Raw genomic sequence first — 26,273 nt, forward strand, 5'->3', positions numbered from 1 at the left:
TTGAAAATGCAAAAAATCCAGGATAGCGTTTTTGAAATAGAAGAGCAGAGTTGGAGAGCTCACCTATCTGATTTCAAGATATACCATAATGCTACAGGAATCCGTACTGTAGTGTTGGCATTAGGTCAGGCAGGTCTATGGGACAGAAAAAAAGTCCAGAAATACACCAACATGTACATGCTTAACTGATTCTCAACAAGAGAGCCAAGGCATTTCAATAGAGAAAGGGTAGTCTTTTCCAAAAATGGCATTGGAAGAACTGAGGATCCACCTGAGAGAAAAAAGAAATGAACCTCAACACTTACCTAAACTTTAAGTGGATCACAGATGTAAAAGTTCAAACTATAAGACTAGGAGACAACTTAGGAGAAAACTTTCACGGCCTTGGGTTAAACAAGGATTTCTTCAAATACCAAACCCATGCACCATAAAAGGAAAAAAGTTTATTGGACTGCATCAAATTTTAAAATGCTCTTCAAAAGATGCCATTTTAAAAAATGAAAAGATAAGCCATGGGCAGGATTAAAAGATCTGTAATGCATATACATAACACAATATAGGTACGCAAAGTGTATAAAGAATCCCTACAATTCAGAAAGAATAATCGAAAATAGCCCAATTTTAAAATGGACCAAGTATTTAAAAAGGTATTTTGCAAAAGAGGATACACAAATGACCAGTAAGCTTCAAAAGATGCTCAACATCACTTGTTAAATAAAAATAAACACAAGAGATGTCACACCATATATATACATATATATATATGTATATATACATGTATATATATGTGTGTATATATATACATATATATATATGTGTGTGTGTAAACACACACTCACATCCACAGCATGGCCAAAATTAAGAAGACTTATAATGCCAAGTGCTGATGAAGATGTATGGCAATTGGAATTTTCATACATTGCTGATAGAAATGCAAAATGGCATAGGAATTTGGAAAATAATTTTACAGTTTCACATGAAGTTTAATATAGGCTTACAAAATGATCCAGCAATTCTACTACTAAGTATTTGTCAAAGAAAAACTGAAACAGGGATGCCTCGGTGGCTCAGTCATTAAGCATCAGACTTCAGTTCAGATTATGATCCTGGGTTCCTGAGATCAAGCCCCACATCGGGTTCCCTGCTAAGCGCAAAGCCTGCTTCTCCCTCTCCGCATTCCCCAGGCTTGTGTTCCCTGTTTCGCTGTGACTCTCTCTGTCAGGTAAATAAATACTTTTTTTAAAGGAAAAGGAAAACTAAAATATATGTCCATGCAAAGACTTCCTCTCTAATGTTCATGACATTTTTATTCATAACATACATGTAAAACTGAAAACTACCCAAATATCCATCAAAGGGTGTATCAGGGACATATCACAAGGAATTGGCTCATGTAGTAATGGGGGCTAACCACAAGTCTGAAACCCACAGAGCAGGTCATCAAGAAAACCAAATAGGAAGGTCTCTGGCAGGAGCTGAAGCTGCAGTCCACAGGCAGAACGTTTTCAGGGAAACCTCGGTTCTGCTCCTAAGGCCTTTCAAGTGATGGGATCAAGCCCACCCACATAACTGAGAGTAATCTTTATATAAAGGCAACTGATTATTGGTTTTAATCACTATACAAGATGCCTTCACAGCCACATCTTCATTAGTGTTTGAATAAGTGGGTATGATAGTTTAGTCAAGTTGATGCATAAAACTGACTAGCAGGTGACTGGGTATATAAATTGGGGGCATACGGGCGCCTGGGTGGCTCAGTTGGTTAGGCAACTGCCTTGGGCTCAGGTCATGATCCCAGAGTCTCAGGATCGAGTCCCACATCGGGCTCCCAGCTCCACTGGGAGTCTGCTTCTCCCTCTGACAGCGCGTGTGCTCTCTCTCTCTCTCTCATATAAATGAATAAAACCTTTTTTAAAAAAAGTCTGTTTCTCAAATTATGGAATACTATTCAACAATAAACAGAGACAAACTACTGATAGAAGTAATGGTATGGATAAATAAGTCTCAGACACATTTTGTTCAACAAAAAAGGGCAGACAAAAAGACCCTGTAGGATTCTACTTACCTGAAATTCTAGAACAGTCAGTATTGATCCACAGTGTCAGAATAGGTGTTTGCCTAATGCCAGTTAGACGTTAGGGTGAGGATATTGGCTGCAAAGAGAAACAAGAAAATTTGGGAGAGTGATGGAAATTATAACTGGACTGTGGTGGTGGCTACCCAGCTATATACATTTGCCAAATTTTAATTATGCACTTTTTAAAGATTTTATTTTTATAAATATAAGTAATCTCTATTATATAAATATAAGTAATCTCTACACCCAATGTGGGACTTGAAACTACAACCCCGAGATCAAGAATCACTTTCTCCACTGACTGAGCCAGCCAGGCACTCCAAATTATACACTTTAAACGAGTGCATTCATGTACATAAATTATTTCTCAATAAAGTTGATGTGTTAAAAGTGTTGGGGGCAGGTGGGAGCTGATTCCTGCACAGTAGAAGCTCCAGTCAAGGTTCCAGAGAGATCTATCCAGTTCCTATAGCACCATTTTTAGAAAAGACTATCCCTATTGAATTACGTTGGCACTTTTGTTGAAAGCATTGAACCAGGGGGCCTGGGGTGGCTCAGTGGGTTAAGCCTCTGCCTTCGGCTCAGGTCATGATCTCAGGGTCCTGGGATCAAGCCCCACATCGGGCTCTCTGCTCAGCGGGGAGCCTGCTTGTCCCCTCTCTCTGCCTGCCTCTCTGCCTACTTGTGATCACTCTTTCTCTGTCAAATAAATAAAACCCTTAAAAAAAAAAAAAAAAGAAAGAAAGAAAGAAAGAAAGAAAAGAAAAGCATTGAACCTAAATGTAGATGAGAAGTTCCCTGGATGGGAGTGAAGGATAAAAATACAATCAGAGCAACTATACTTTGAGGAGGGATGGAGAGAAGAGGGGAGGGGAGAGGAGACAGGAGAGGAAGGAAGGGGATAAGGGAAAGGAAGGGAAGGAAGGAAGGGAGGGGGAGGAAAAGAGAGGGAAATAAAAATTTAATCAGATCCCTGGTTATTTTTGGCTCCCAGAGATGTCACATGAGCAAGACAGAGGGGGATGTGGTCAGCTGAAAAGCCGCCTCTCTTCACTACCCCCACCCGGCCCAAGCAAACATTTCAGTGCTGCACTGCGCCCCGTGAACTGCTGTTTGTTAAATGACTGGTCCTCGTCAAGTGTGTCCCACGGTGTATTCCTCACAGCAGTGAGCCACAGCAGCCTCTACGGTAACCAAACTCATTCCCACCCCTTCCTGACCATGCGAGAAATCATCCTTTTGGAAACAGGGCGCTTCTCTGGGAACCATAACCGTGGGGGGACCCGCCCTCCTGGCCTTGGAAAAGGCCCACATCTAGGGGGCAGAGAAAGGGCAGGAAGGAAGGCGACGAGTAGTAAAGAAGCCTTAATGCTGCTTCCCACCGGGGTGGAGAAGCAAGTCTAAGCTGGGCGGTCTCACCCGGCAGGACTTAGTGAGTCCCCAGAGGTCATGAAGGTGGTGCTCCCGGCGTGGTCCTGGGCCCACAGCAAGCAACTTCACCTGGGGACCTGTTCGAAATGCAAATCGCCTTGGCTCCACCCAGCCCTCCACCGTGGGAATCAGCGGAGACGGGACCTGGCCCTGCGCTTTAACAAGCCGTCCAGGTGCGCCGCGGCAGGAGGAGGAGGAAGGGATGGCCGAGCGCAACGCGGAAAGGAGGGCCTCTCCTTTAAGACGGAGTAGACGGCGCCCTGCTGGCCCTGCGCGAGCCTCCTAACAGCCCGCAGTGGGCGACGGCGCTCAGGTGGGGCTGGGAGGAGCCTGGAGGGCGGGAGCCGGGGGCACCCAGCGCGCGGGGCCGGCGAGGCGCCTGCCTAGCCGCCTTCACTGGGGACGGGCCGCTGGGATCGCGACGGCACCGAGGGGGGCCCCCGGGTAACCCCAGTTACCTTCCCGGCCCCGGCAACTGGGCGTCGAGCGCCCCGACCGACCCGACCCGACCCGCTTGCCCCGGGGCTGCGCCGCTGTGCCCGCGGTGGGCTCGGGGCGGGATGCGGGCGCGGGATGCGGGCCGGGCCTCGGCTCACCGCGGGCGCCCGTTCCGCACAGCCGCCGGGACCCCGGCTCCCGCCACCGGCGGCATGAACCTCAGCAGCACGAGCAGCGCGGCCGAGAGAGTGCCCAGGGTCATGCTCTGGGGTGAGTGAGTGAGGGCCTGGCGGCTCCCGAACCCGGGGGGTGGGGGGTTGTGATAGAAACGGGGAGCCCCTCCGCGAGCCGGCCGAGCCCCCTCGCTCCCCTCCCTTCGCAGGCTGTGAGCTAAACCAGGAGAAGCGGACTTGCACGGTCAAAGCCCAGAAGGAGGGGAAGCAGGACTGTAAACTGCTGCTCAGTACGGTGGGTGCCCCCCCCCCACCACCACACCAGAAGGGGTGGTCGGATGCAGCCGGGAGGAACCTGGACAGCTGCAGAGGAGCAGGGGGGACCCTCTGGTCCCAGAAGGTGGAACCAGGGTTTCCCTCCGCTGCCCTCAGGTGTTGAGGTGGCCTGTCTTGTCTTCAACCGCTCTCAGATATGCTTGGGGGAGAAAGCCAAAGAAGAGATGAACCTCGTGGAAATCCTGCCGCCAACCTGCCAGGAAGACAAGAAGACCAAGCCCATCACCATTGCCTCGCTTCAGGCCTCCGTGCTACCCATGGTGGGCCTTTCCCCGCAGACCTAGGGAGACTGCCTGCCCCGGCGCTAGGAGGGCCTGCTCAGGCCTCAACTCCTGGGTAGGGATGGACAGACACAAAGGGGGGATACAGTCGTTCCCCAGCAGGTTAGCCCTTCCTCAGAGACCGAGTAGCCCTGACCAAAAGCCCGGGCCGTAGGAGGCAGAGAGCCCCATGTCCGTCCCAGCGCACCCTTTCCTAGCTGCGTGACCTTGGGCCAGTTTAACCCCTCTTCAAAATCACATTTTTAAATCTTTTAATACTGGTGACAGGACACTGTTGATGACTTCCATACTGACTGTGTATCCAGAAATTCTCTTACTTCTAATAAGTTATCTTGAGTTCTCTATGCAAATCATCGTTGTTAATAGCAGTTTTTTGTCTTTTTAAATCCAACTACACGGTCTAGGACCTCCAGTATAATATTGGGTAAGATTATAGCGGTATATGTCCTTGTTTTGTTCATATATATATATATATATATTTAGAGATTTATTTATTTGAGAGAGAGAGCGAGTGCGTGTGAGCGTGGGGTGGGAAGAATCTTAAGCAAACTCCATGATGAGCTGGATCTCCTGACGCTGATATCATAACCTGAGCTGAAACCAAGAGTGAGCCGCTTAACCAACTGAGCTGCCCAGTGGCTTTATTTATTTGACAGAGAGAGACTCAGCAGCGAGAAAGGGAACACAAACAGAGGGAGTGGGAGAGGGAGAATCAGGCTTCCTGCTGAGCAGGTGGCCCAGTATGGGGCTTCATCGCAGGACTCTGGGATCATGACCTGAGCCCAAGGCAGATGCTTAAGAACTGAGCCACCCAGGCACTCTGAGATTTCTTCATTTTAATCATAAATGGTTAGCAAATGCTTTTCTACTCAGGTAATAATAGGTTCTTTATTTAACCTGTTAACATGGTAAGTTATATTAATAGAATACTATTCTGCCAACTTTTCATTCCTAAGATAAATACTACTTGATCATACTATAAACTTCTAGATTTGCTTTGCTAATATATTAAAACTTTTTTTAAACTTACACACTCATAAGTGAGATTAATCCATAAACTCCTTATCTTATTTGGGTATCAAGGCATACTAACCTCCTGAACAGGGGGATGGAGTGTTCTCTCCTTCTATGTGGTAGAACAGTGAAGGTAAGACCAATATCCTCTCTCCCTGAACATCTGGAGGCCTATCTGTAAAACTGCCCTCTAACTTTTTTCCCTTCATCTCTGAGATTCCCCTAAATCTCATTCATTGCCAGGGATTTCAAAACCATCTATACAAATGGAGACTCTGATATTTATTTCTGTAAGCCCACTCTCTTTCCTTCATGCTCCAGGTCCCCTGGCTAGCTCCATGTATCTGATACCTAAGAGATAACCCATACTTAACAAACCCAAACTCTTGGTTTTTATCAATAATCTCTTCCCCTACCCCCAAACCTGATCCTCTCCCAGGATAAAAATGCTCTTCCAGTTAATCAGGACAAAAACTTCCTTTTCAAACACTGCATATCACCAGCAAATCCTGTTGGCTCTACCTTCAGACATCCACCATCCAGTCTGACCACCACTCAGCACCTCCCTACCATACCCTGGTCCAGGTGACCATTACCTCTTGCTCAATTTTATTGCCTCCAACCTGGTCTACCTACCTTCTCCCTTGGTTCCTTATAGTCTATTCCAGGGTTCAACAAACTACAGAATTAAACCCAGCCCACTGCCTGTTTTTGTAAATAAAGTATTATTGAAACACAGCCACACACCTCCATGTATGTATTATTCATGCCAGTTTTCACTCAGTAACAGCAGAACTGAGTAGTCTCCGCAGAAACCATATGGTTCACAAGCCTAAAGTATTTACCGAATAACTACAGATAAAAGTTCTCCAACTCCTGATCTATTCTATGCACAGCTGCCAGAAGGATGCTTTTAATTTTTTTAAATATTTAAGTAATCTCTCCACCCAGTGTGGGGCTTGGACTAACATCCCTGAGATCAAGAGTTGCAGGCTCTTCTAACTGAGCCAGCCAGGGGCTTTAAGAAGGATCCATTTAAACACAAATCAGACCATGTGGCTTCCCTTTTCACTTCAAATGAAATCCAAGATCCTTTACGTTCTGGCCTGCTGAAACCTCTCTTAATCTCAACCTTTGCTACTCTCCCCAACTTAACCCTGCTCAAACCACACTGACTTTCTTGACTGTACCTTGAAAATTCCAAACATACCCCTTTCTAGGAGTCTTGCGTTTACAGATCCCGTGAGAAGGACACACATACCCCCCACTTCAACCTTTGCTCATATGTCCTCTCACTGAAGAAGTCTTCCCTGACCACAAACAGCACCCCCTCTTCCTACCCTTCCATAATCATTTGATTCCCCCATGGGACCCGTCACTGGCTCAGTCTTCATTTGTGCCATATCTTTCTCCCCAGCCAGGATCTAAGCTCCAAGAGAGCAAGGACTGCCTGTTTCATTTACTGCCTTCACCACAGTGCCTATCAAACAGTGCCTTCTATACTGTGGAAACCCAATGTAGAATGATTGAGTGAGTAAGGAAGTGAACAGTGTGGGACCCGTTTGTCTCAATGTTTCCATTTCTTTGATTGGTTTTTTTTGTTGTGTTTTTGTTTTTGTTTTTGTTTTTGTTTTGTTTTGTTTTGTTTTAGAGATTTTTATTTATTTATTTGACAGAGAGAGAGATCACGAGTAGGCAGAGAGAGAGGAATGGAAGCAGGCTCCCCGCTGAGCAGAGATTCTGAGGCAGGGCTCAGATCCCAGCACCCTGAGATCATGACCTGAGCCGAAGGCAGAGGCTTTGACCCACTGAGCTACCCAGGCGCCCCCGAGATGGTTTTCATATCTGCTTTACTGAGATATAATTTACACGCAGTAAGAGTCACCAATGGGCTCAATGCCTTTGACAAGTGGAGCCGCCACTGCTGTTGAGGTAGAGAAAATTTCCATCACCCCCCAAAATTCCCTCATGCCTCTCTGGAGTCAGCCCTTTCCACCTACCACTGCCTCTGGCATCCTTTGATCTACGACTTTCTGTCACTATAGTTCTGCCTCTTTCAGAATTTCATCTCCATGGAATCAGGCAACGCATATTCTCTTGTACCTGGCTCTTCTCGCTTAGTGTAACAGTTCTGAACTTTATCCATGTTGTTGGTTGGAAAAAAAGTAGGTGCTCCTTTTTTATATCAGAGTAATATTCTATTCTACAAAGGGATATATCTGTTAAGATCTATTCACTCACTTGTTAATGGATATTTGGGTAGTTTCTAGTTTTATACTACCATGACTAAAGCTGCTATGAACATTTGAGCGTATTTGTATGCACATATGTTCTCATTCCTCGTGAATACCGAGGAGTCGAACTACCGGATAAGCCTATATTAAATTTTATTCTCCCCTCCCATCCTCTTGTCTATGTTCAACTTTTTACAAAACTGCCAAACTGTTTTTCCAAATTACTATACCATTTTGCATCCCTACCAGCAGTGGACGAGAATTCCGGTGTTCCACATCCTCACCAACACTTTGCATTGTCAGTCTTAATGTTAGCCATTCTAGTATGTATGTAGTGGCATCTCACTGTGGTTCTTATTTCTATTTCTTTGATAACTAATGATATTGACCATCTTCTTGGTTTTTGGCCATTTATGTATCTTCTTTTGCAAAATGCCTGTTGAGATGTTTTGCCCATTTTTAGGTTGAATTATTCTTATTGAGTTGTAGTTCTTTATATATTTTGGATACAAGCCTTTTATCAAAAATATTTATTTCAGGGTACCTGGGTTGTTCAGTTGATTAAGCATCTGATTTCAGCTCAGGTCATGATCCTGGGGTCCTGGGATCGAGCACCGCATTGGGCTCCCTGCTCAGCGGGAAGCCCGCTGCTCCTTCTCCCACTCCCCCTGCTTGTGTTTCCTCTCTTGCTATCTCTCTGTCAAATAATAAATAAAATCTTTAAAAATACATACACATATTTATTTTTCAAATATTTTCTCTTAGTACATGGCTTGCCTTTTCATAATAGTTTTTTCAAAGAGCACAAGTTTTTAATTTTATAAAGTCCAATTTGACATTTTTTTCTCCTTTTTAAAAAAAAGGTTTTATTTATTAGAGAGAGTGCATGAGCAGGGGGAAGGGCAAGGGAAGAGGGAGAAGCAGGATCACTGAGGAGGGAACCTGATGAGGGACTCGATCCCAGGACCCTGAGATCATCACCCAAGCCAAAGGAAGATGCTTAACTGACTGAGCCATCCAGGTGCCCCTGACATTTTTTTTTCTTATGGTTCATTTTTTTGGTGTCCTGAGAAATCATTACCTAAACTAGGGTCACAAATGTTTTCTTCTAAATTTTCTTCTAGAAGTGCTGTTGTTTTAGCTCTTATATTTAAGTCAACGATCCATTTCAAGATAATTTTTTTACATGGTATACAGTAAGGATAATGAGACTTTTTTTTTCCAAGTGTCTGTCCAGTGCTCTAGTACCACATTTTTAAAAAAGACTATCCTTTCACTGTACAATTGTATTGGCATTTTGCCGTAAATCAATTGCCCATATATGTATGTGTATATTTCTATATTATTTTGTTGATTTATTTTTTTACCTTTACTCTCCTAACAGTGATTTGGTTATCATAGAATTATAGGGAGTCTTAAAATTAGTATGAGTCTTCCAACTTTGTTGTTCCTTTCCAAAATTGTGTTGGCAATTCTAGGTCCTGAGCATTTCCATGGAGATTTCAAAACAGGCTTTCTTTCCTAATATTTTTTTAAGATTTTATTTATTTGTTTGACAGAGCTCACAAGCAGGGGGAGTGGCAGGCAGAGGGAGAGGGAGAAACAGGCTCCCTGCAGAGCAGGGGAAGCCCTATATGGGGCTCCATCCCAGGATTCTGGGATCATGACCTGAGCTGAAGGCAGTGGCTTAACCAACTGAGCCACCCAGATACCATAGGCTTTCTTTAAAAATCATCTGTTGGGATTTTGATGGAAGTTGTATTGAGTATATAGACTTTTTTGAAGGGAATTGGCATCATAACAATTTTGAGTCATTAATAATTGAACATATGCTTCTCTAAGTCTTTCATTTTTCAGCCTAGCGTATGTCGTTAATATAACTTTAACCTTTGCTACTAATATTTTGGAGTGTTCAAGGAACTGGTCATGTACACACTTTGTAAAATCTACCCCAACATACCGCATGATTTTGGGTGCTGCCAAAAATTGCATTAATGTATTTATTGAGAGATAATTCGTGTACCATAAGCTTCACCTATTAAAGTACAATCAGATAGTTTTTAGTAAATTAAGGGTGGTGTGACCATCACAGTCTTAGTTTAGAACATTCTCATCGCCCCAAAAAGTAACTCCATACCTACCAGCAGTCACTCCCCATCCCCTACCCCTGCAGCACTAGGCAACTGTTAATCTATTTTCTGTCCCTCTAGATTGGCCTGTTCTGGGCAGTTCATATGAATCATAAAGTGTGTGGTCTTTTGTGACTGCTGCTTCTTTCACAGAAGACTATGTTTTTAAGGTTCATCTGCGCGATAGCATGTAACAGTCCTTATTTTAATTGCCAAATGATATCCCCTGTTTGGACCATCCCACATCTCAGTCATCCACTCAGCAGTTTATGGAATTTGTTTTATTTCTACCTATTATGAATGCTATTGTGAACATTCATGTACAAATTTTTGGATGAACCTATATTTTCATTTCTCTCGAGGATATACCTGGGGGCGTGAATGCCAGGTCACATGGCGGCTTGACGTATAGAACTTTTTGAGGAACTGCCAGAGTCTTTTCCAAAGTAGTTGCACCGTTTCACAGGTGGGAGGATTCCGATTTTCCCACATCCTTTCAATGCTCCTTATTGTCTGTCATTTTGATTACTTGTTTTATCGGGTATGGACCGGCAGTTCAACGTGGTGTTTTTTTTTTAAGAGTTTATTTATATACTTATTTGAGAGAGAGCGCAGGGGAAGGAGCAGAGGGAGAGGACCAAGCAAACTCCACACTGAGCATGGAGACTGACATGGGGCTTGGTCCCAGGACCCCAAAATCATAACCTGAGCTGAAATTAAGAGTTATGGGACGCTTAACCGACTGAGCCACCCTGGTGCCCCCAGTGCGGTTCTGATTTGCTTTACCTAATGACATTGAAGCTCTCTTCATGTTTTTATTGGTCATTTCTGTATCTTTTTTGGAGCATTGTCTACTCAGGTGTTTTTTCATTTTTTAAAATTGCATTTGAGTTTGGTATTTAATATTAGTCTTCTTTAAATCACATGAGGTTTTTATATTGTCTGCATATAAGCCCCTTATCAGATGATTTGCAAATATTTTTCTCCCATTTTCTGAGTTGTCTTCTTTCTCAATGATATCATTTGCAGCACAAAAGTTTTTAATTTTGATGTAGTCCAATTTATATGTTTTATCTTGTTGCTTGTGCTTCTGGCTTTGAATCTAAGAAACCGTCACCTAATCCAAGGTCATGAAAATTTGCTTCTATGTTTTCTTCTAGAAGTTTTATAGCTTTAGCTCTTCGAGTTAAGTCTCTGACCCATTTTGAGTTCTTTTTTTTTTTTTTTTAAGATTTTATTTATTTATTTGACAGGGATCACAAGTAGGCAGAGAGGCAGGCAGAGAGAGAGGGGGAAGCAGGCTCCCCGCTGAGCAGAGAGCCCGATGCAGGGCTTGATTCCAGGACCCTGAGATCATGACCTGAGCTGAAGGCAGAGGCTTAACCCACTGAGCCCCAGGTGCCCCTTTTTTTGTGTGCAGTATAAAGTATGCAAATGGTGGGGCACAGTTAAGTGCCCACTCCTGATCTCAGCTCAGGTCAAGATCTCACATTCATAGCTTCAAGCCTGCATCTGGCTCCAGGCTCCGTGTGGAGTCTGGTTCATATTCCCAGATCCTCTCCCTCTGCCCCTCCCTGCTCATGCTCGCTCCTGTGTGCGCTCTCATGCTCTCTCTCAAATAAATAAAATCTTTAAAAAAATATTATAGGGGTATCTGGGTGGCCCAAGCTAAAGGCAAACGCCCAACTGACTGAGCCACCCAGGCACCTCGAGATTTAATTTTTTTAAGATTTTTATTTATTTATTTGACAGATCACAAGTAGGCAGAGAGGATGGCAGAGAGAGGAGGGAGCAGAGCAGAGAGCTGAGCAGAGAGCCCGATGTGGGACTCGATCCCAGGACCCTGAGACCATGACCTGAGCTGAAGCAGAGGATTAACCCACTGAGCCACCCAGGCATCCCTCAAATTTTATTTCTCACAATTTTTTTTAAATTTTAGGTATGCTCCATGCCTAACATGGGGCTCAAACTCACAACCCAGAGATCAAGAGTGACATGCTCTACTGACTGAGCCAGCAATACATAAAAGGACAATAAATATATCATTATATTTATTGGGACTTATCCCAAGAATGTACAGTTTTATATATTGCTGAATTCCATCTGCTGATATCTTATTAAGGATATTTGCATTGGGGCGCCTGGTTGACTCAGTCAGTAGAGTATGCCACACTTGATCTCGGGGTTGTGAGTTTAAGGCTGAGTTGCGTATACTGTTGAGTATAGAGATTGTTTAAAATCTTTTTTAAAAAAGGTATTTGTTCTATATTTATGAGCAACATTGAACTGCGGTTTTCTTGTCATTTCTTGTTTCTGTCTGGTTTTAGCATTAGGGTAATGCTGACCTCATAAAATGAGAAGGAAGATACTCTCCTGTTCTCTGAAATAGTTCATAGAAATTTGGTTTTTATTTTTTTTTTCCTTAAATATTTTGGTAGAACTCATGTGTGAAGCAATCTGGTTAACTACAACTTAAATTTCTTTAATAGATTTAGGACATAGTGGGTTGTTTTTTCTTAAGAGAGCTTTATGTCTTTCAAAGAATTTTTCCATTTTGATCAAGTTGTCAAATTCATTGGCATCGAGTTGTCCATAATGTTCCCTTCCTTTTCTGGAAAATCTGTAGTAAACTCTATTCTTTTGTTCCTGATAATGGCAATTTGTGTCTTCTTTCCATTTTCCTTGTACAGTCTGGTTACAGGTTTAATGTTTTTATCCATCTTTTCAGGAACCCGCTTTCGGTCTCAACTTTTCTCTGTTGTTTACCCACTTTTGAATTTTATTAAACTCTGTTCTTTATTTCCTTTCTTCTGTCTATTTGGGTTTTAATTTGCTCTTCTTCTAGTTTTTTAAAGCAGAATTTTATATTATTGACTTTTTTTTTTTAGACAGTTGGTCTTTTTCTGATACAGCCATTTCATGCTTTGATATCCTTCTAAGCACCTTTCTGACTTCATCCCACAAATGTTGATAAGTACAGTCTTCATCTTCATTCCATTTAAATTATTTTATAGTTTTCTTCTGCAGATTCTCTCATTGATTTCTAGTTCTATCTCATTGTGGTCTGAGGAGATCTCTCTGTATATAATTTCCGTCCTGTGTTCTGACTTTTATGACCTATAACATGGTCTAGTTTGGTGAATAGTTCCTTAATTCTCAAAGAATGTGTGTTCTGTGGTTGTATGTATTGTTTTATTACTGTCAGTTATAAAAAGCTGGTGGGTGATTTTGTTGGAGTCTTCTGTATCCTTACTCATCTTCTGTCTACTTGATCTGCTACTAAGAAAGGACTGTCTGTGCTTTTGTCATTTCTCCTATCAATTATCAGTTTTTACTTCATGTATTTTGAAGTTATTTTATTAGGCACATATACTAAGATTGCTATAGCTTCTTGATTAGTTGATCCCTTTAAAATGAAATGCCACTCTTTATCTGGGGTAAATACTCTGAAGTCTACTTGGTCTGATTAGAGCCTCTAGCTCCCTTTTGATTACTGTTTGTGCTAAATTTTTCCTATTTTTTTTAAATTTTGTCATATTACTTTTAACTTCCATATCTCTCTATAAAGTAGGTTCCCTTTAGTTACCATATAATTGAATCTTTCTTATTTAGCCAATCTAGTCATCCCTGCCTTTTAATTAGAGTATTTGGATTGTTAATATTTAAAATAATTATCAACAAGGCTGGATTTTAACCTATTGTCTTGATACGAGCTTTCCTATTTGTCCTGTCTGTGTTGCTTTCTTCTTTTTTTCTGGCCTTGTTTTGGGTTAGCTAAGTGGGTTTTATGATTACATTTTCATCTCCACTATTGGTTTCTTAGATAGATCTCCTCTCTTTATTATCTTTTTTGTGGTTGCTCTAGAATTTATAGATGCATCTTTAAATTACAATAGTCTATATTCAAATAGAATTATGCCACTTCATGAATGATATGAAAATCTTGCTTCAGTACACTTCATTTCTCATTTCCCATCCTTTGTGCTATTATTGTAATAACTTTGGTTTCCACATATGCTATAAATCCCACACTACATTGTTAATACTTTACCTATGACCCTGAGATCAAGACCTGAGCTGAGATTGACAGTCAGAGGCTTAACCGACTGAGCCACCCAGGCATCCCTTAAGTGTTTATTATTTTAGTGACCTCTCCACCCAACATGGGGCTTGAACTCACAACACTAATATCAAGGGTTGTACACTCTTCTGACTGAACCAGCCAGACACCCCTAGACAGTCTGTATTTTAAAAAGATTAGAAATTAGAATAAAATATTGTTATGTTTACCATTTCTGGTAAACTTTGTGTAGAGCTCTAGGTTGACACTTTTGCCTTCAACACTTAATAACATGGCTCCATTGGCCTTCTAGCTTGCATAATTTGGAGAAATCTAGCATCCTTATCTTCAGAAATTCCTCTTTATGCAGTGTCTTTTCTTTTTTTTTTTTACCTCTGGCTGCATTAAGATTTTATCCTCATCACAGGTTTGGAACAATTTATAAAGTGCCTTGAGGTTCTTTGAACTTCTTAAATCTGTGGGTTCGTTGTTTTCATCAAATTTGGAAAATTTTTGGCCATTATTATGCAAATACTTTTTTCTGCTCCTCACTTCTCTCTTGGGGAGTCCAATTACAAATCTATTAATTGTGTTCAAACCTACCTATTTTGTCTCCCCGATCTATCAATTACCAAAATAATTTGTGTTTAAAACTCCCTCTTATGATTGTGGATTTCCAGTGGGTTCCTCTTATAATTTTATTATTTATTTTATATATGTTTATTTTTCAGTTGAAAAGGTTTTTTTTATAATTGTAGATTTACATATAACTGTAAGAAATAATACAGAGATATCCCTATATATTTGCCCAGTTTTCCCCAAGTAACATTTTGCAAAACTGTAATCTAACATTGAAATGAGGATATAGGCATTGATACAACCAAGCCATCTTGTTCAGTACAATTTCATCACCTAAGTTCATATATTTAGCACCAATGTGGGACAGGGGAGACAACAGGGATCCCTCATATTAACCTTTTATAACCACACCCACCTCCCTTTTGCCTCCTGTTCTATCCCTATCCTCTGGCAACCACCAACGTAGTCTCCATTTCTACAGTTTTTGTTCTAGAAATGGTATCATACACATGTAACTTTTTTGGAACAGGCGATTTTTTTTGTTTGTTTTGTTTTGTTTGTTTTTTCTCAGCATAATCTCCTGGAGTTTCATCCAAATTGTTTTGTGTATTCTTTTTATTGGTGAGTAGTATTCCGTGCTCTCACTGTGCCACAGCTCAACCATTCATCTGTGGAAAAACTGAGCTGATTCCACTTTGGGGCAGTTATGAATGAAGCTGCTATGAACATTTGTGTAAAAAATTTTATGTAAGTGTAACTTTTCCCTTTTCTGGGATAAATTCCCAGGAGTACAACTTCTGGGTCATATGGTGGTTTCCTGCTTACTTGACTATATTGCCAAACTGTTTTCTAAAGTGGCTGTACCATTTACATGAGTGATTGCCATTTTCTGCATTAACACCAACATTTAATGTTGTCACTATTTCTGTCTTTAGCCATTCTAAAATGTGTGTCTTGGTATGTCACGGTGCTTTTGAGTTGCATTTCCCTAATGGCTAATGAGGCCAAACACCTTGTCGTATTTATTTGTTATTTGCCATCTCTGTATTCAATAAAATGTCTGTTCATGTCTTTTGCCCATTTTTTACTTGGATTGTTTTGTTACTGTTGGGTTCTGCTAGTTCTTTATAGATTCTAGACACTAGTCCTTTGTCAAGTCTGTGGTTTGCAAATATTTTCTCCCCAATCTGTGACTTGTCTTTTTATCCCTTCCAATAAACTTTTATAGAACAAAATTAGTTTTGATGAGGCCTATCTTACCAGTTTTCCTTGTATGACTTTTGCTATTAGAAAGTCTGAAAACTCTTAGTCTGCTCCAAAATCACAGACTTTCTATGGTTTTTGTCCAAAAGTCTTATAGTTTCCTGTTTTATACTTAAGCCCATGATCTGTTTAGAAGTAATTATGGTAGAAGTTGTGGGGTTTAGGTCAAGCTTCATCTCTTTACCTATGGGTGTCTGGTTGCTCCGGCACCATTCATGGAACAAACTCTCCTCTCTCCCTTTAACCAGTTGCGCGCCTTTATCAATGATCAGTTGCATGTGTCTGTGTGGGTCTATTTCTAGGTCTTTTGTTTCATTGATCTTTGTATCTCTCCTTCCAATACCACACTGTCTTGATACTGTAGCTGTAGTCTTTTTTTTTTTTTAATTTTTTTTTTTAAAGATTATTTATTTATTTATTTGACAGAGAGAGAGATCACAAGTAGACAGAGAGGCAGGCAGAGAGAGAGAGAGAAGCAGGCTCCCTGCTGAGCAGAGAGCCCGATGTGGGACTCGATCCCAGGACCCTGAGATCCTGACCTGAGCCGAAGGCAGCGGCTTAACCCACTGAGCCACCCAGGCGCCCCTGTAGCTGTAGTCTTATGTATATTTAGACTGTGTTGTTGGTCCGTATGATTAACAGAATTATCTTCCTGATAAACTAATATTAGTTCTTTATCCCCAAAAATGCTTATTGAATTCAAGCTTACATCATCTGCTATTTATTTGTTTTCCAATTTTCTGTTAATATCCATTTTCCTTTATTCTGTAGTAATGGAATTCATGACTTTTAGCTGGCCACCAGCTACTGCGAATAAGGCATGGCCATGAAGTTCTGGCCAATGGAATGTAAGCAAAAGTGGTAAAGTGTCCTTAGAGAGAGATCACATGACTGTTTTTATCCCTTCCTCCTTCCTGCTGGCTGGAGTATGGATGTGATGGCTAGAATGAGCAGCCATCCTGGGCCAGAAGGTAGAAGCCATGTACTAAATATGGTGAAGTAACACAATAGGAAGAGCCTAAATCCCTGGTGATTGAAGACCAGTATACCCGCAGTTGACCACTTATATCCAGGTTTAGTTCATGTGACAAAGAAACAAGCTTCTATGTTATGTAAGCCAGTGGCATTGAGTTTTCTGCTATTTGTTATCAAACCTAGTCCTAACAAATACAACTAGCTTCATTTTTATAAGGATTTTATTATTTTTTTAGCAGTTTTAGGTATACAATAAAATCGAAAGGAATATACTTCATACCCCCACACATACACAGCCTCGGCCATTGCCAGCATCCCTCCCTAAGTGGTACATCTCACTTCATTTTTGTTTTAAATAGGTGTGCTTGCAATAACAGATACCCAAGCACAGGGACTCAAACACACTCAAGATTAATTTCTGTCTTGGATAGAAGACATCCAGAGATAGGCAGTACAAGGCTGGTAAGATGGCTCCATGTTCACCAAAGACTCTCTTCTCTTTCTTCTCACCTTGGTTCAAAACTTCCTTCCTCAGGATCATCTTACAGTCCAAAAAGGCTGCTGCAGCTCCAGCTCTCACTTCTGCATTTAGGGTAATAGGTGAGAAGAAACAGGAGGAGACCAAAGGGGCTTTTCTCAGTTCTCTGTCTACCTCTTAAGGAGTCTTCACACAAGCGCCATCCACCAAATTCTGCTTGTCCAGAAATTAGTGACATGATCCCAGCCAACTACACAGGAAACTGGGGAATACGGTCTTTGGTACGTACAGTATTTGAATAGTATCAGGGCACTGATACTATTTGGAAAAAAGGAAGAATGTATATTGCATTAGGCATGAGAAGCCTCTGCCACACCTGCTGTGTATGCTTCCATATCTTTTCTTCAATCTTTCTATGTGCTTATGTTTTAGGCATGTATCTTATATGCAGTAAGTAACTATGTTTTATGTTAATCTGTCTGGCCAATATAGTCTGTTTATGTTTACTATGATGCTGATATACTTGGGTTTATTTGTAACATGTACTTTGTGATTCTCTATTCCTTACTTTTTCATGTTTTGTTTTTCTTTTTTCTCTTTTTCCTGTCTTTTATGAGATTAAGGTTTCTTTTCCCCATTTCTATTGGTTTGGAAGCTGTTGAATCTCATTCTAACTTGTATTGATTCTTAATTTTTTAACAATCATGCATGATTAGTCTAAAATTAGTATTTTATCCCCCCTGCCCCAAAACAGTCCAGGGAGATTTTCTGATTACCCTCTTCTTAACTTACCTGTTACCATGCAGTGTCTTAGTTGCAGCTTGTTTTAAACCCACTTGATACTAGTCAATACTAGTGTGATTTGTTTTACAATGATGCTTACTTGGATTTTTCTTTGTTGACCAACTTGCTTGCTCACCACTGCTGCTCGTATCCACATCTTCCTTCTCCATGTAATTGCCCTCTTTAAAAAAAAAAAAATCTTTAAATTTGATTAGGTTAACATATCGTGTATTATTAGTTTCAGGGGTAGAATGGAGTGATTCGCCAATTGCATATAATACCCTGTGCTCATCACATCACATGCCCTCCTTAAGGCCCATCACCCACTTACCACATACCCTCACTCACGTCCTCTCCAGCAACCCTCAGTTTCCTAGAGTTAAGGGTCTCTTAAGTTTGCCACCCTTCCTGTTTTTATCTTATTTTTCCTTGCCTTCCCCTATGTTCATCTGTTTTGTTTCTCAAGTTCCACATATGAATGAAATCATATATTTGTCTTTCTCTGACTCATTTATTTCATTTAGCGTGATACCCTCTAGCTCCATCCATGTCATTGCAAATGGCAAGATTTCATTCTTTTTGATGACCAAGTAATATTCCTGTGTGTGTGTGTGTGTGTGTGTGTGTGTGTGTGTATACCACCTCTTCTTTTTTTTTTTTTTTTAATTTCAGTTGATTAACATAGAATGTGTTATTTGTTTCAGGGGTACAGGTCTGTGATTCATCAGTCTTACACAACACCCAGCACTCATTACAACACATACCCTCCCCGATGTCTATCACCCAGTTACCCCATTCCCCAACCCCTCCCCGCTCCAGCAACCCTCAGTTTGTTACCTAAGATTAAAAGTCTCTTATGGTTTGTCTCCTTTCTGTACCACCTCTTCTTTATCCATTCATCTGCCAATGGACATCTGGACTCCTTCCATAGTTTGGCAATTGTGGGCATGGTTGCTATAAACATTGGGGTGCACGTGCCCCTTGGATCACTATGTTTGCATCCTTTGGATAAATACCTAGTAGTGCAGTTGCTGGGTCATAGGGTACCTTCATATTGTTTTTAAGGAACAGGAGGAAACTCCATACTGTTTTCCAGAGTGGCTGCATGAGTTAATTATCATCTTTTTTGAGACCTCATTGAGTAGGTCTGGGAGTAGTGAACTTACTTGGGCTTTGCCTGGAAATATCTTTTGTTTTACTCATCCCTTCATCATAGTTTAGCTGTGTATAATTCTACATAGAGAGGTAGTTTCCCTCAAAACTTTGAGGATGACATTCTCTTCTCTTTTTTGACGTTGCTGTCAAAACCTTCAGTCTGGTTATTGTTCCTTTTTTGGAAATCTGTGTTTCCTCTCTGGTTTATTTTAAGATAAACTCTTTGTTTTTGCTTCCACCATTTCACTATGGCATGTTCAGGTGTACATTTGTTTTTATTTATATGTTCAGGACGTAGGTTTCCTGGATGTGAGGATCTATGTCCTTGATGGTTTCTAGAAGCTCTTGGTTATTGCTCTGTGTATTGACTCCATTGCTTCTAGTCCTTTACTGTGAATAGACGCGTGTTGGATCTGCTCGTTGTGTCCTCCATACCTCTCAGGTTCTCTTTCATATTTTGTTTGTCTCTCTCTGCTGGGTACTGGGCAGTTTCTTCACAGCATAATTCCAGTTTACTGATCCTTATTTCAGCTGGTTTATTCTGCTTTTTAACCCTTTGTTCAGTCTAGAAGGGGCATTTGGTTCTTTCTATTTCTCCTAATACCTCTTCTCATGGTTCTGATTCCTATTTTTGTTTATTTGACTTTTATCGATCTGATTTCACAATTGTTTAGATTGTTATTCTTTTGATTCAGGTTCTTGCCTGTGCTGGTCTGTCGTCATTTTATTTCCTTCTGCTCACTCTAATGGGATTGTGTCTTGTCTGTTTTGTAATTTTAAAGGTGTTATTTATTGGGTTGCCTGCGTGGCCCAGTTGGTTAAGCATCTGCCATCAGCTCAGGTCATGATCCCAGGGTCCTGGATGGAGTCCCACATCAGGCTCCTTGCTCAGCAGGGAGCCTGCTTCTCTCTGCCTCCTTGTGCTCTTTCTATCCCTCTCTCTGACAAATAAATATTTTTTTTTAAAAAAAAGATGTTATTTAGTTGACAGAGAGATAGACAGCCAGAGAGTACAACCAGAGGGAATGGCAGAGAAAGAGGAAGAATGTTTTGTAATTTTAGATGGGGAGATGTCTTCAGGGTCTTTTTTTTTTTTTCCTGAAAGGATTCCATGTGAAGAAAATTGACAGTGTCCCAAGGGAATAGTTTTGCATTTGTGTCTGCCATTTGCCCAGGACTGTCACCAGCCTGGAATTTTAGACAAGTTTCTTGACTAGGCAGTACTCACCAAGTGAATTTAAACTCTGTGTGAGTGAGAGGTACAGCCTTGGGGTTTTTGGGTTCTCACAGGAGACTTCTTTAATCCCTTTTGCATTTCCTTCCATCAGTGGTAGGGGGAGGAGGAGTTCCTGGTAGGTGGGTTTGGAATTCTGGAGTCTCCTCACCTCACCCTGTCCCTGGAGCTTTTTATTGAGGTACAACCCTTGAAGGGTCCTAGCCTCCATTCAGCTGGCTCCGTGACAGCACTCCTTTCTTGAGCCCAGGCCCTGTCTCCTATCCATGAGTTTGTGTTAAAACCCAAGGTCATTGGGCACCTGGGTGGCTCAGTGGGATAGGCGTCTGCCTTCGGTTCAGGTCATGATCCCAGGATCCTAGGATGGAGCCCCACCTCAGGCTCTCTGCTCAGTGGGGAGCCTGCTTCTCCCTCTGCCTGCCTCTCTCTCTAGCAAATAAGTAAGTAATTTTTAGGCAAACGAACTCCAGGCCAGAGCTGTTTTCAGGCCCATCCCCCCTCAGCTGCGCTCGGCCCCTGCACACGCTGCACCTTCATTTCTGGTGCACGGTACCCCTTCCTTCTGTCTTACTATGCAGCCATGCAATGAAAACATTGGAGCACATTTTATCCAACATTTAAAGGTGTCGCTGGTTGCAGAGTTTCAGTTTTCACTTATCTCCTTCCCGTCTTAGCTCAGAATTCTAAATTCCTCTCCCAAAGCCTCCTTCGTTCCCTCCTCTGTGAAGTCAGGACATCTCCATTGTGGGACTGTCAGGAAGGGCTCAATGGATAAAGCCCATAAAATGCTTGGCCTAGGGCGTGGCACATAGTAGGCGATCAGTAAATAGGAGTATCATCATCAATACTCCAGAAAATTTGATAAGTTTGCAGAAGTGTAAGGAAAAAAAATATTGTACTGTGCACTGAAAATTGTGGTTCACACTTAAGAGAAATCTAACTTATTCGCACGTACATCCACACTGCTGGTACTGTACATACCACCTAGTGTCTGCTTTTCCCATTTGGTCAGTGTCTTATTTGGGTGAGCTGCTCTAACAAAATATCACAGAGTGAGGGGCTTAAACAGCAGACATTTATTTTGTCCCAGTTTCTGGAGGCTGAAGTCTGAGACCAGGGTGCCAGCATGGTCAGATTTGGGGAAGGACCCTGTTCCTGGCTTGCCGGTGGCTGCCTGCTATCTGAACTCCCATAGCAGAGAGACAGCGACAGAGGGAACGCTCTGGTCTCCTTTACAAGGACACTCATCCCATCCTGAGGGCTCAGCTCTCATGACCTCATTTAATCCTAATTACCTCTCGAAGGCCCCACCTGCAGATACCCTCACACTGGAGGTTAGGGCTTCACATAAGAATTTGGGGGATACTCAGTAGCAGTCAGGATTCTCTATGGAACAGTGGCCCCTCAGTTTGGAAGCCTGTCTGGGATCTTTAACAAGAACGGGTTTATCAGATTCCCATTCTCCTCCGACAGAACCCACCTCAACAGGAAGGGGCTGATGACACAGTGAGGCCCAGTGTGTCTAGTTGGTGTCTGGGGGATCCGTTCTGAGTGTTTCTGTCAGAGACCAGCCGGCAGGCAGCTGCCAGAGTTGAGCCAGCCCATCTTCTCTGCTCCTGCCCTTGTATCTCTCCCCCTGCAGGTTGTCTTCATGGGATTGGAGCTTTCTCCTCCAGTCACTTTCCAGCTGCGGGCTGGCTCTGGGCCTGTGTTCCTCAGTGGCCAGGAACGTTACAGTAAGTCAGATCCTGGACCCCGGGAAAGTCTCAGAGTGCTATGCCTCACACAGGGCCAAGGAGGGAAGAGGCACTCCAGCACTCGGGGGATTCTGGAATTACTAGCAAAAATCCCCAAAGGCAGCATGATCGCCAGTCGTCTGGACTGGAAGTCCTCCTTTACCCGCCGGCGCCTCTGGGCCACAGTCCCCTTGCCTATAGCATGAAGGTGGGGTGTACTTGGTCTCATCTTCAAAGAGCAGTTGGGAGGGATACACAGGATATTCAGGAACAAGTTTGCATGATGCCGAGTACGACCCGCACTTGGAAGGTTAGCTGCCATGAAGCATGGAGCTGGGAGAGAAATATGGGCCCCAGCCAGCCTAACTCCCTATGAAGGCAGCTGCTGACTCCCTTCATAGCCTCCTTTGTCCAGTTGTCCCTCCTCCCTCAGGGCACTGTCCTACCCCAAGCCCCTGGCAGCCTCTGCTTCCTTCAGGATGAGGTCTGCATTCCTGAGCTGCTCCCTCTGCCCACCCTCGCCCTCCTCTGGCTCCTTCCCAGCCAGAGCCACAGCTGGCCGCTTCCCCTGCCACCCCAGCCCTCTGGGCTTCTGGACCCCTCACCCCACCCAAGCCTCCACTTTGTCAGGCCACTTTGTCTTGAGGTGGCAGCAGGTGCCGGCTTCCCCAGGGCAGCTCTGAGAACAAGACCCATGGCCCGGAATGGGAGCTAGGTGGAGACCCCGAGCTCCGAGGCCCTGCCCCCTTTCCATGCAGACCTACCCTGGGAAGAAGAGGAGGAGGAGGTGGAGGAGGAGGAAGAAGAGGAAGGTGACAGCGAGGAGGTTGATGACGACGACGACAATGATGATGATGATGATGATGTAGATGTGTCCCTAGAGGAGAACACCCCTGTTAAACAAGTCAAGAGGCCGGGATCCCAGAAGCAGACAAGCGTTGCCAAGGTGAGGGAAGGGACCCCTAGAGGCTCCTCAGAAACCCAGCCAGGTCTTTTGCACGGAGTGTGCCTGATTGTGCCGAAGCCTAGGCAGGGCTGCCAGTTGCTCAGCCTGGGTGCTCCGCCCAGGTGCCCCACGGGCATCCGCTCTGACCCTGGGCCCCACCCTAACTGGCCCAACACCACTGTTTGGTTCCCAGAAAAAAAAGGTGGAAAAAGAAGAGGAGGCAGTGAGGTAACTTTTTCCATCTATTAACTTGGCCAAAATCTTGTAGCAGGGGTGCATGGGGCCAGAAAGGGCCTGGCCTGTGTGCACACGGGTACGAGTCCCCTGCCGGCTGCCACACCTCCTGGAAAAGCATGAAAGTATTCTTACCTTCTGATCAAATTCCACTATGGCGATTCCTTCCCAAAGATCCCATCCAAAATATGGGATTTTGTAAAATGATAGGCACCGAGATAGGCATTATTTAAGTAGTAGTAAAAATGGAAGCATTCTAAATGTTAACCAATGTACTAGCTAATTAAGCTATGTCACATTTTCCCAATGGAATGTGACCTAATGTCTATGAAGAATATAGCATACTGGGAAGTGTTTATAGAATTAAAAAAGATAGGATAGTAAGCCACTTTCATGTTATTTCACATGTTTTTAGAAGAAAACAAAGCAAAAAGCCCAAAAGGAAACACACCAAAATGTTAATACTGGTAGGGAAATAAAATAAGTAACACTCTCTATTTGCTATATTTTGTGGCACTTAGTTAAACATTACTTTTATGATGAAAAAGACCTATTTGTGATTGAAAAAAGAAAGCAGTTGGACGCCTGAGAAGAACAAGACATGTTATTTAGAATAAGAGCGAGTCAGAGTGGTCGCCGGCAGGTGACAGGTGGAGAGGTGAATTCTGCAGCCCCCAACTCTCCCAGTGGGCACGAAGAGGGTCTGTGCTACTGGTGTCAGGCTGAACACTCTCTCCTTCCCACCCACTCCCCCCTCCCTGCTCCACCCCCACCCAATTCCAGATCCAGTCTTAAAGACAAGAGTCCTGTGAAAAAGGTGAGTATCAGAAGAAGGGGTGGGGGGGAGGCGGTCAGATGGAGGGAGTGGGACATGGGCACCCTCCCTTCTCTCTGTAGGCCAAACCCACATTCAAACCTAAAAAGCCCGGATCCAAGAAATGAAGGGCCAGGAGGGTCCTGGCTGCAGTGACCGAGGGAGAGCCAGCTAGAGCACCGTGCAGGCTGGCCTTCCTTCCTCGGCACGTTCTGCAGGTTCCCCCCACCACCAGCCTCTCTCCATCTGAGTCTGAATGGGATGGAGCTATTAGGGGCGACACAAGAGACCCTCAGCCCAACGCAATTTTCAGCAGGACCTGGAGGGAAACTCCAGCCTCAGGGCCACAATAAAATTTGCTTTGCCAGGACCTTGTTTCTGCCATCTGTTCGCAGAGGCCTGCCTTCTTGATGCAGTGAACCCGTGTGCCCGGCAGAGGGAGACCATGTGCCAGCTGGGTACTGCGCTGCTCTTCTCTCCCTCTCTTGTCCTCTAACTCCCACCTCCCCCCAGTTTTGTTGTGGGGGGAACCAAGTGTCTCAACCCCTTACCCAGCTTCAGCTCTCTGCCTCCAGCCTGAGGGAGCTCCAGCTGGTGTGGGTCTTCCTGTGTCCACACTCCCTTGTGGCTGGCCAGTTTTCCAGGTACCAAACCAAAGGGCGAGAGCCGCCCACCCTGCCAGGAAGGGCCTTGTCCCCCGTCAGACTAGCCTGAGGATTTCTCCTGGCCCTGATCACGTCTGTCGGTTGTCAAATACACAGGACATCTGGTGGAACCCAGGAGGGGGGATGCTAGCCGTGCACTCCCAGGCTTGCCTCCTGCTCAGGGTGGGCTCCTGCTCATTTGTGTGATTTGTGTGAAGCTCTGTGTCAGGCGAGAGCCCAGAGGCCTGTACCTCCAAGGAGACCCTTCCAGGCGGGGCACGTGAGTGAGGCAGGCTGTAGAGGGTCTCTCACAGGGGTGGATGGGTGAACACTCTTAACCCCCGTGTGAGGAGGCTTCCCCCAGGACAGCTCCCGGAACCACGGAACAGGGCTCCCCAAAGTGTTTGGAATAGCAAGGGGGTGAATGACCCGAAGCCTGGGTCACCCATCGTGACACACAGATGGCCCCCTACTTGGGCTTAATGCTCTCAGGCCCTCTGACTTCTCCCTGGCCCTCCCCTACACCCCTACCAACCAAACCTAAAGTGGGCCAATGGGGAGATGGTCCTGCCTCTCTCCAGGATCCTGAGGCAGGGCCCCGGAAGGTGAGAGGCTGGCACGGGAAGGTCAGCAATCAGGCTTGCGTGTCCATGTTCAGCCTCAGTTTCTCTCAAAGCCAGAAGAGATGGAGGAGGGTAGGGCTAGCCTTCTTGCTTTTTGCTGTCTACATCCCCTGGGAAAGATGTGGGCATCACCCCACCCTTTAACAAATGAGAATGAGCCACTGACCTCGGGTTACCTGGACAGTGCTAAGGGACATCAGTTCACATCTGGCCCCAGGATGGTGGGCTGCAGGCATTTTCCATGGCTTCATGCCACAGTGACACAGGACAGAGGAGACAAATTCCTCACCTTTAAGTCCCCTCCAGTCTCGTGGAAACAAAAGTCGATGACAAAATGTCAGTTACTGTCCAGTGCTTTGGAGGAAGTGAAACAGGCCAATTTCCGGGCTGGAGAAGTACTATTAGGAGATGAGAGGAAGTCCCTCAAAGGAGAAGAGTGACAAGAAGGGGTTGGCAGGTGCCAGGAGTTGCTGGCAGAAGGACACTCCCAGAAGCAGGGGCCAAGAATGCAAAGGGCCTGCAGCAGAGCAAGCTTGGAGGTCTGAACAAAGAGAAGGCTGCCGTGATTGCAGGAAGAAGGTGCTGGGTGCTGTTAAGCCCTGTTTCTCAGACCTGGAAGATGAGGCCCAGAGAGGT

The 26,273-nt window shown here is 43.8% G+C and overlaps 1 protein-coding gene and 1 long non-coding RNA gene across 10 annotated transcripts; one reads left to right on the forward strand and one right to left on the reverse strand.

Moving 5' to 3' along the window:
- Positions 1 to 3,830: 3,830 nt before the first annotated feature.
- On the forward strand, positions 3,831 to 24,740 carry NPM2 (nucleophosmin/nucleoplasmin 2). Of its 7 annotated transcripts, none has more exons than XR_004283067.1 (7): positions 3,831 to 4,216; positions 4,329 to 4,414; positions 4,590 to 4,715; positions 5,141 to 5,160; positions 22,283 to 22,376; positions 23,135 to 23,322; positions 24,340 to 24,740. XR_004283067.1 is itself a non-coding variant. In XM_032332098.1 (7 exons), exons 1-6 carry the CDS (start codon positions 4,069 to 4,071, stop codon positions 24,349 to 24,351), a joined length of 654 nt encoding a protein of 217 aa, XP_032187989.1. In that variant the 5' UTR covers positions 3,831 to 4,068; the 3' UTR covers positions 24,352 to 24,373; positions 24,454 to 24,740. The 7 variants fall into 7 exon arrangements, 4 of the variants coding, with proteins under 4 accessions (XP_032187989.1, XP_032187990.1, XP_032187988.1 ...); XM_032332098.1 differs by lacking the exon at positions 5,141 to 5,160 and having other exon boundaries at positions 24,340 to 24,373; positions 24,454 to 24,740; XM_032332099.1 differs by lacking the exon at positions 5,141 to 5,160 and having other exon boundaries at positions 24,340 to 24,373; positions 24,589 to 24,740.
- On the reverse strand, positions 4,408 to 26,262 carry LOC116584152. 3 transcript variants are annotated; one of them, XR_004283069.1, is made up of 3 exons: positions 25,804 to 26,262; positions 18,261 to 18,432; positions 4,408 to 4,648 (listed from the first exon to the last, which is right to left on the reverse strand). It is a non-coding gene; the product is annotated as an uncharacterized LOC116584152 (long non-coding RNA). The 3 variants fall into 3 exon arrangements; XR_004283068.1 differs by lacking the exon at positions 25,804 to 26,262 and adding an exon at positions 23,141 to 23,185; XR_004283070.1 differs by lacking the exons at positions 4,408 to 4,648; positions 25,804 to 26,262 and adding exons at positions 17,190 to 17,572; positions 23,141 to 23,185.
- Positions 26,263 to 26,273: the final 11 nt, after the last annotated feature.

Source organism: Mustela erminea, chromosome 2, assembly GCF_009829155.1.
Source record: "Mustela erminea isolate mMusErm1 chromosome 2, mMusErm1.Pri, whole genome shotgun sequence".
NCBI classification, from domain to species: domain Eukaryota; kingdom Metazoa; phylum Chordata; class Mammalia; order Carnivora; family Mustelidae; genus Mustela; species Mustela erminea.

What these genes read in the sequence shown, in the direction of transcription:
- NPM2 (XM_032332096.1), top strand. Translation starts at nt 4,069, where the DNA reads ATGCGGGCGCGGGATGCGGGCCGGGCCTCGGCTCACCGCGGGCGCCCG. An exon ending in GCCCAGGGTCATGCTCTGGG is followed by an intron (nt 4,217 to 4,328) that starts GTGAGTGAGTGA and finishes CTCCCTTCGCAG; the next exon opens with GCTGTGAGCTAAACCAGGAG. An exon ending in AGGCCTCCGTGCTACCCATG is followed by an intron (nt 4,716 to 22,282) that starts GTGGGCCTTTCC and finishes CTCCCCCTGCAG; the next exon opens with GTTGTCTTCATGGGATTGGA.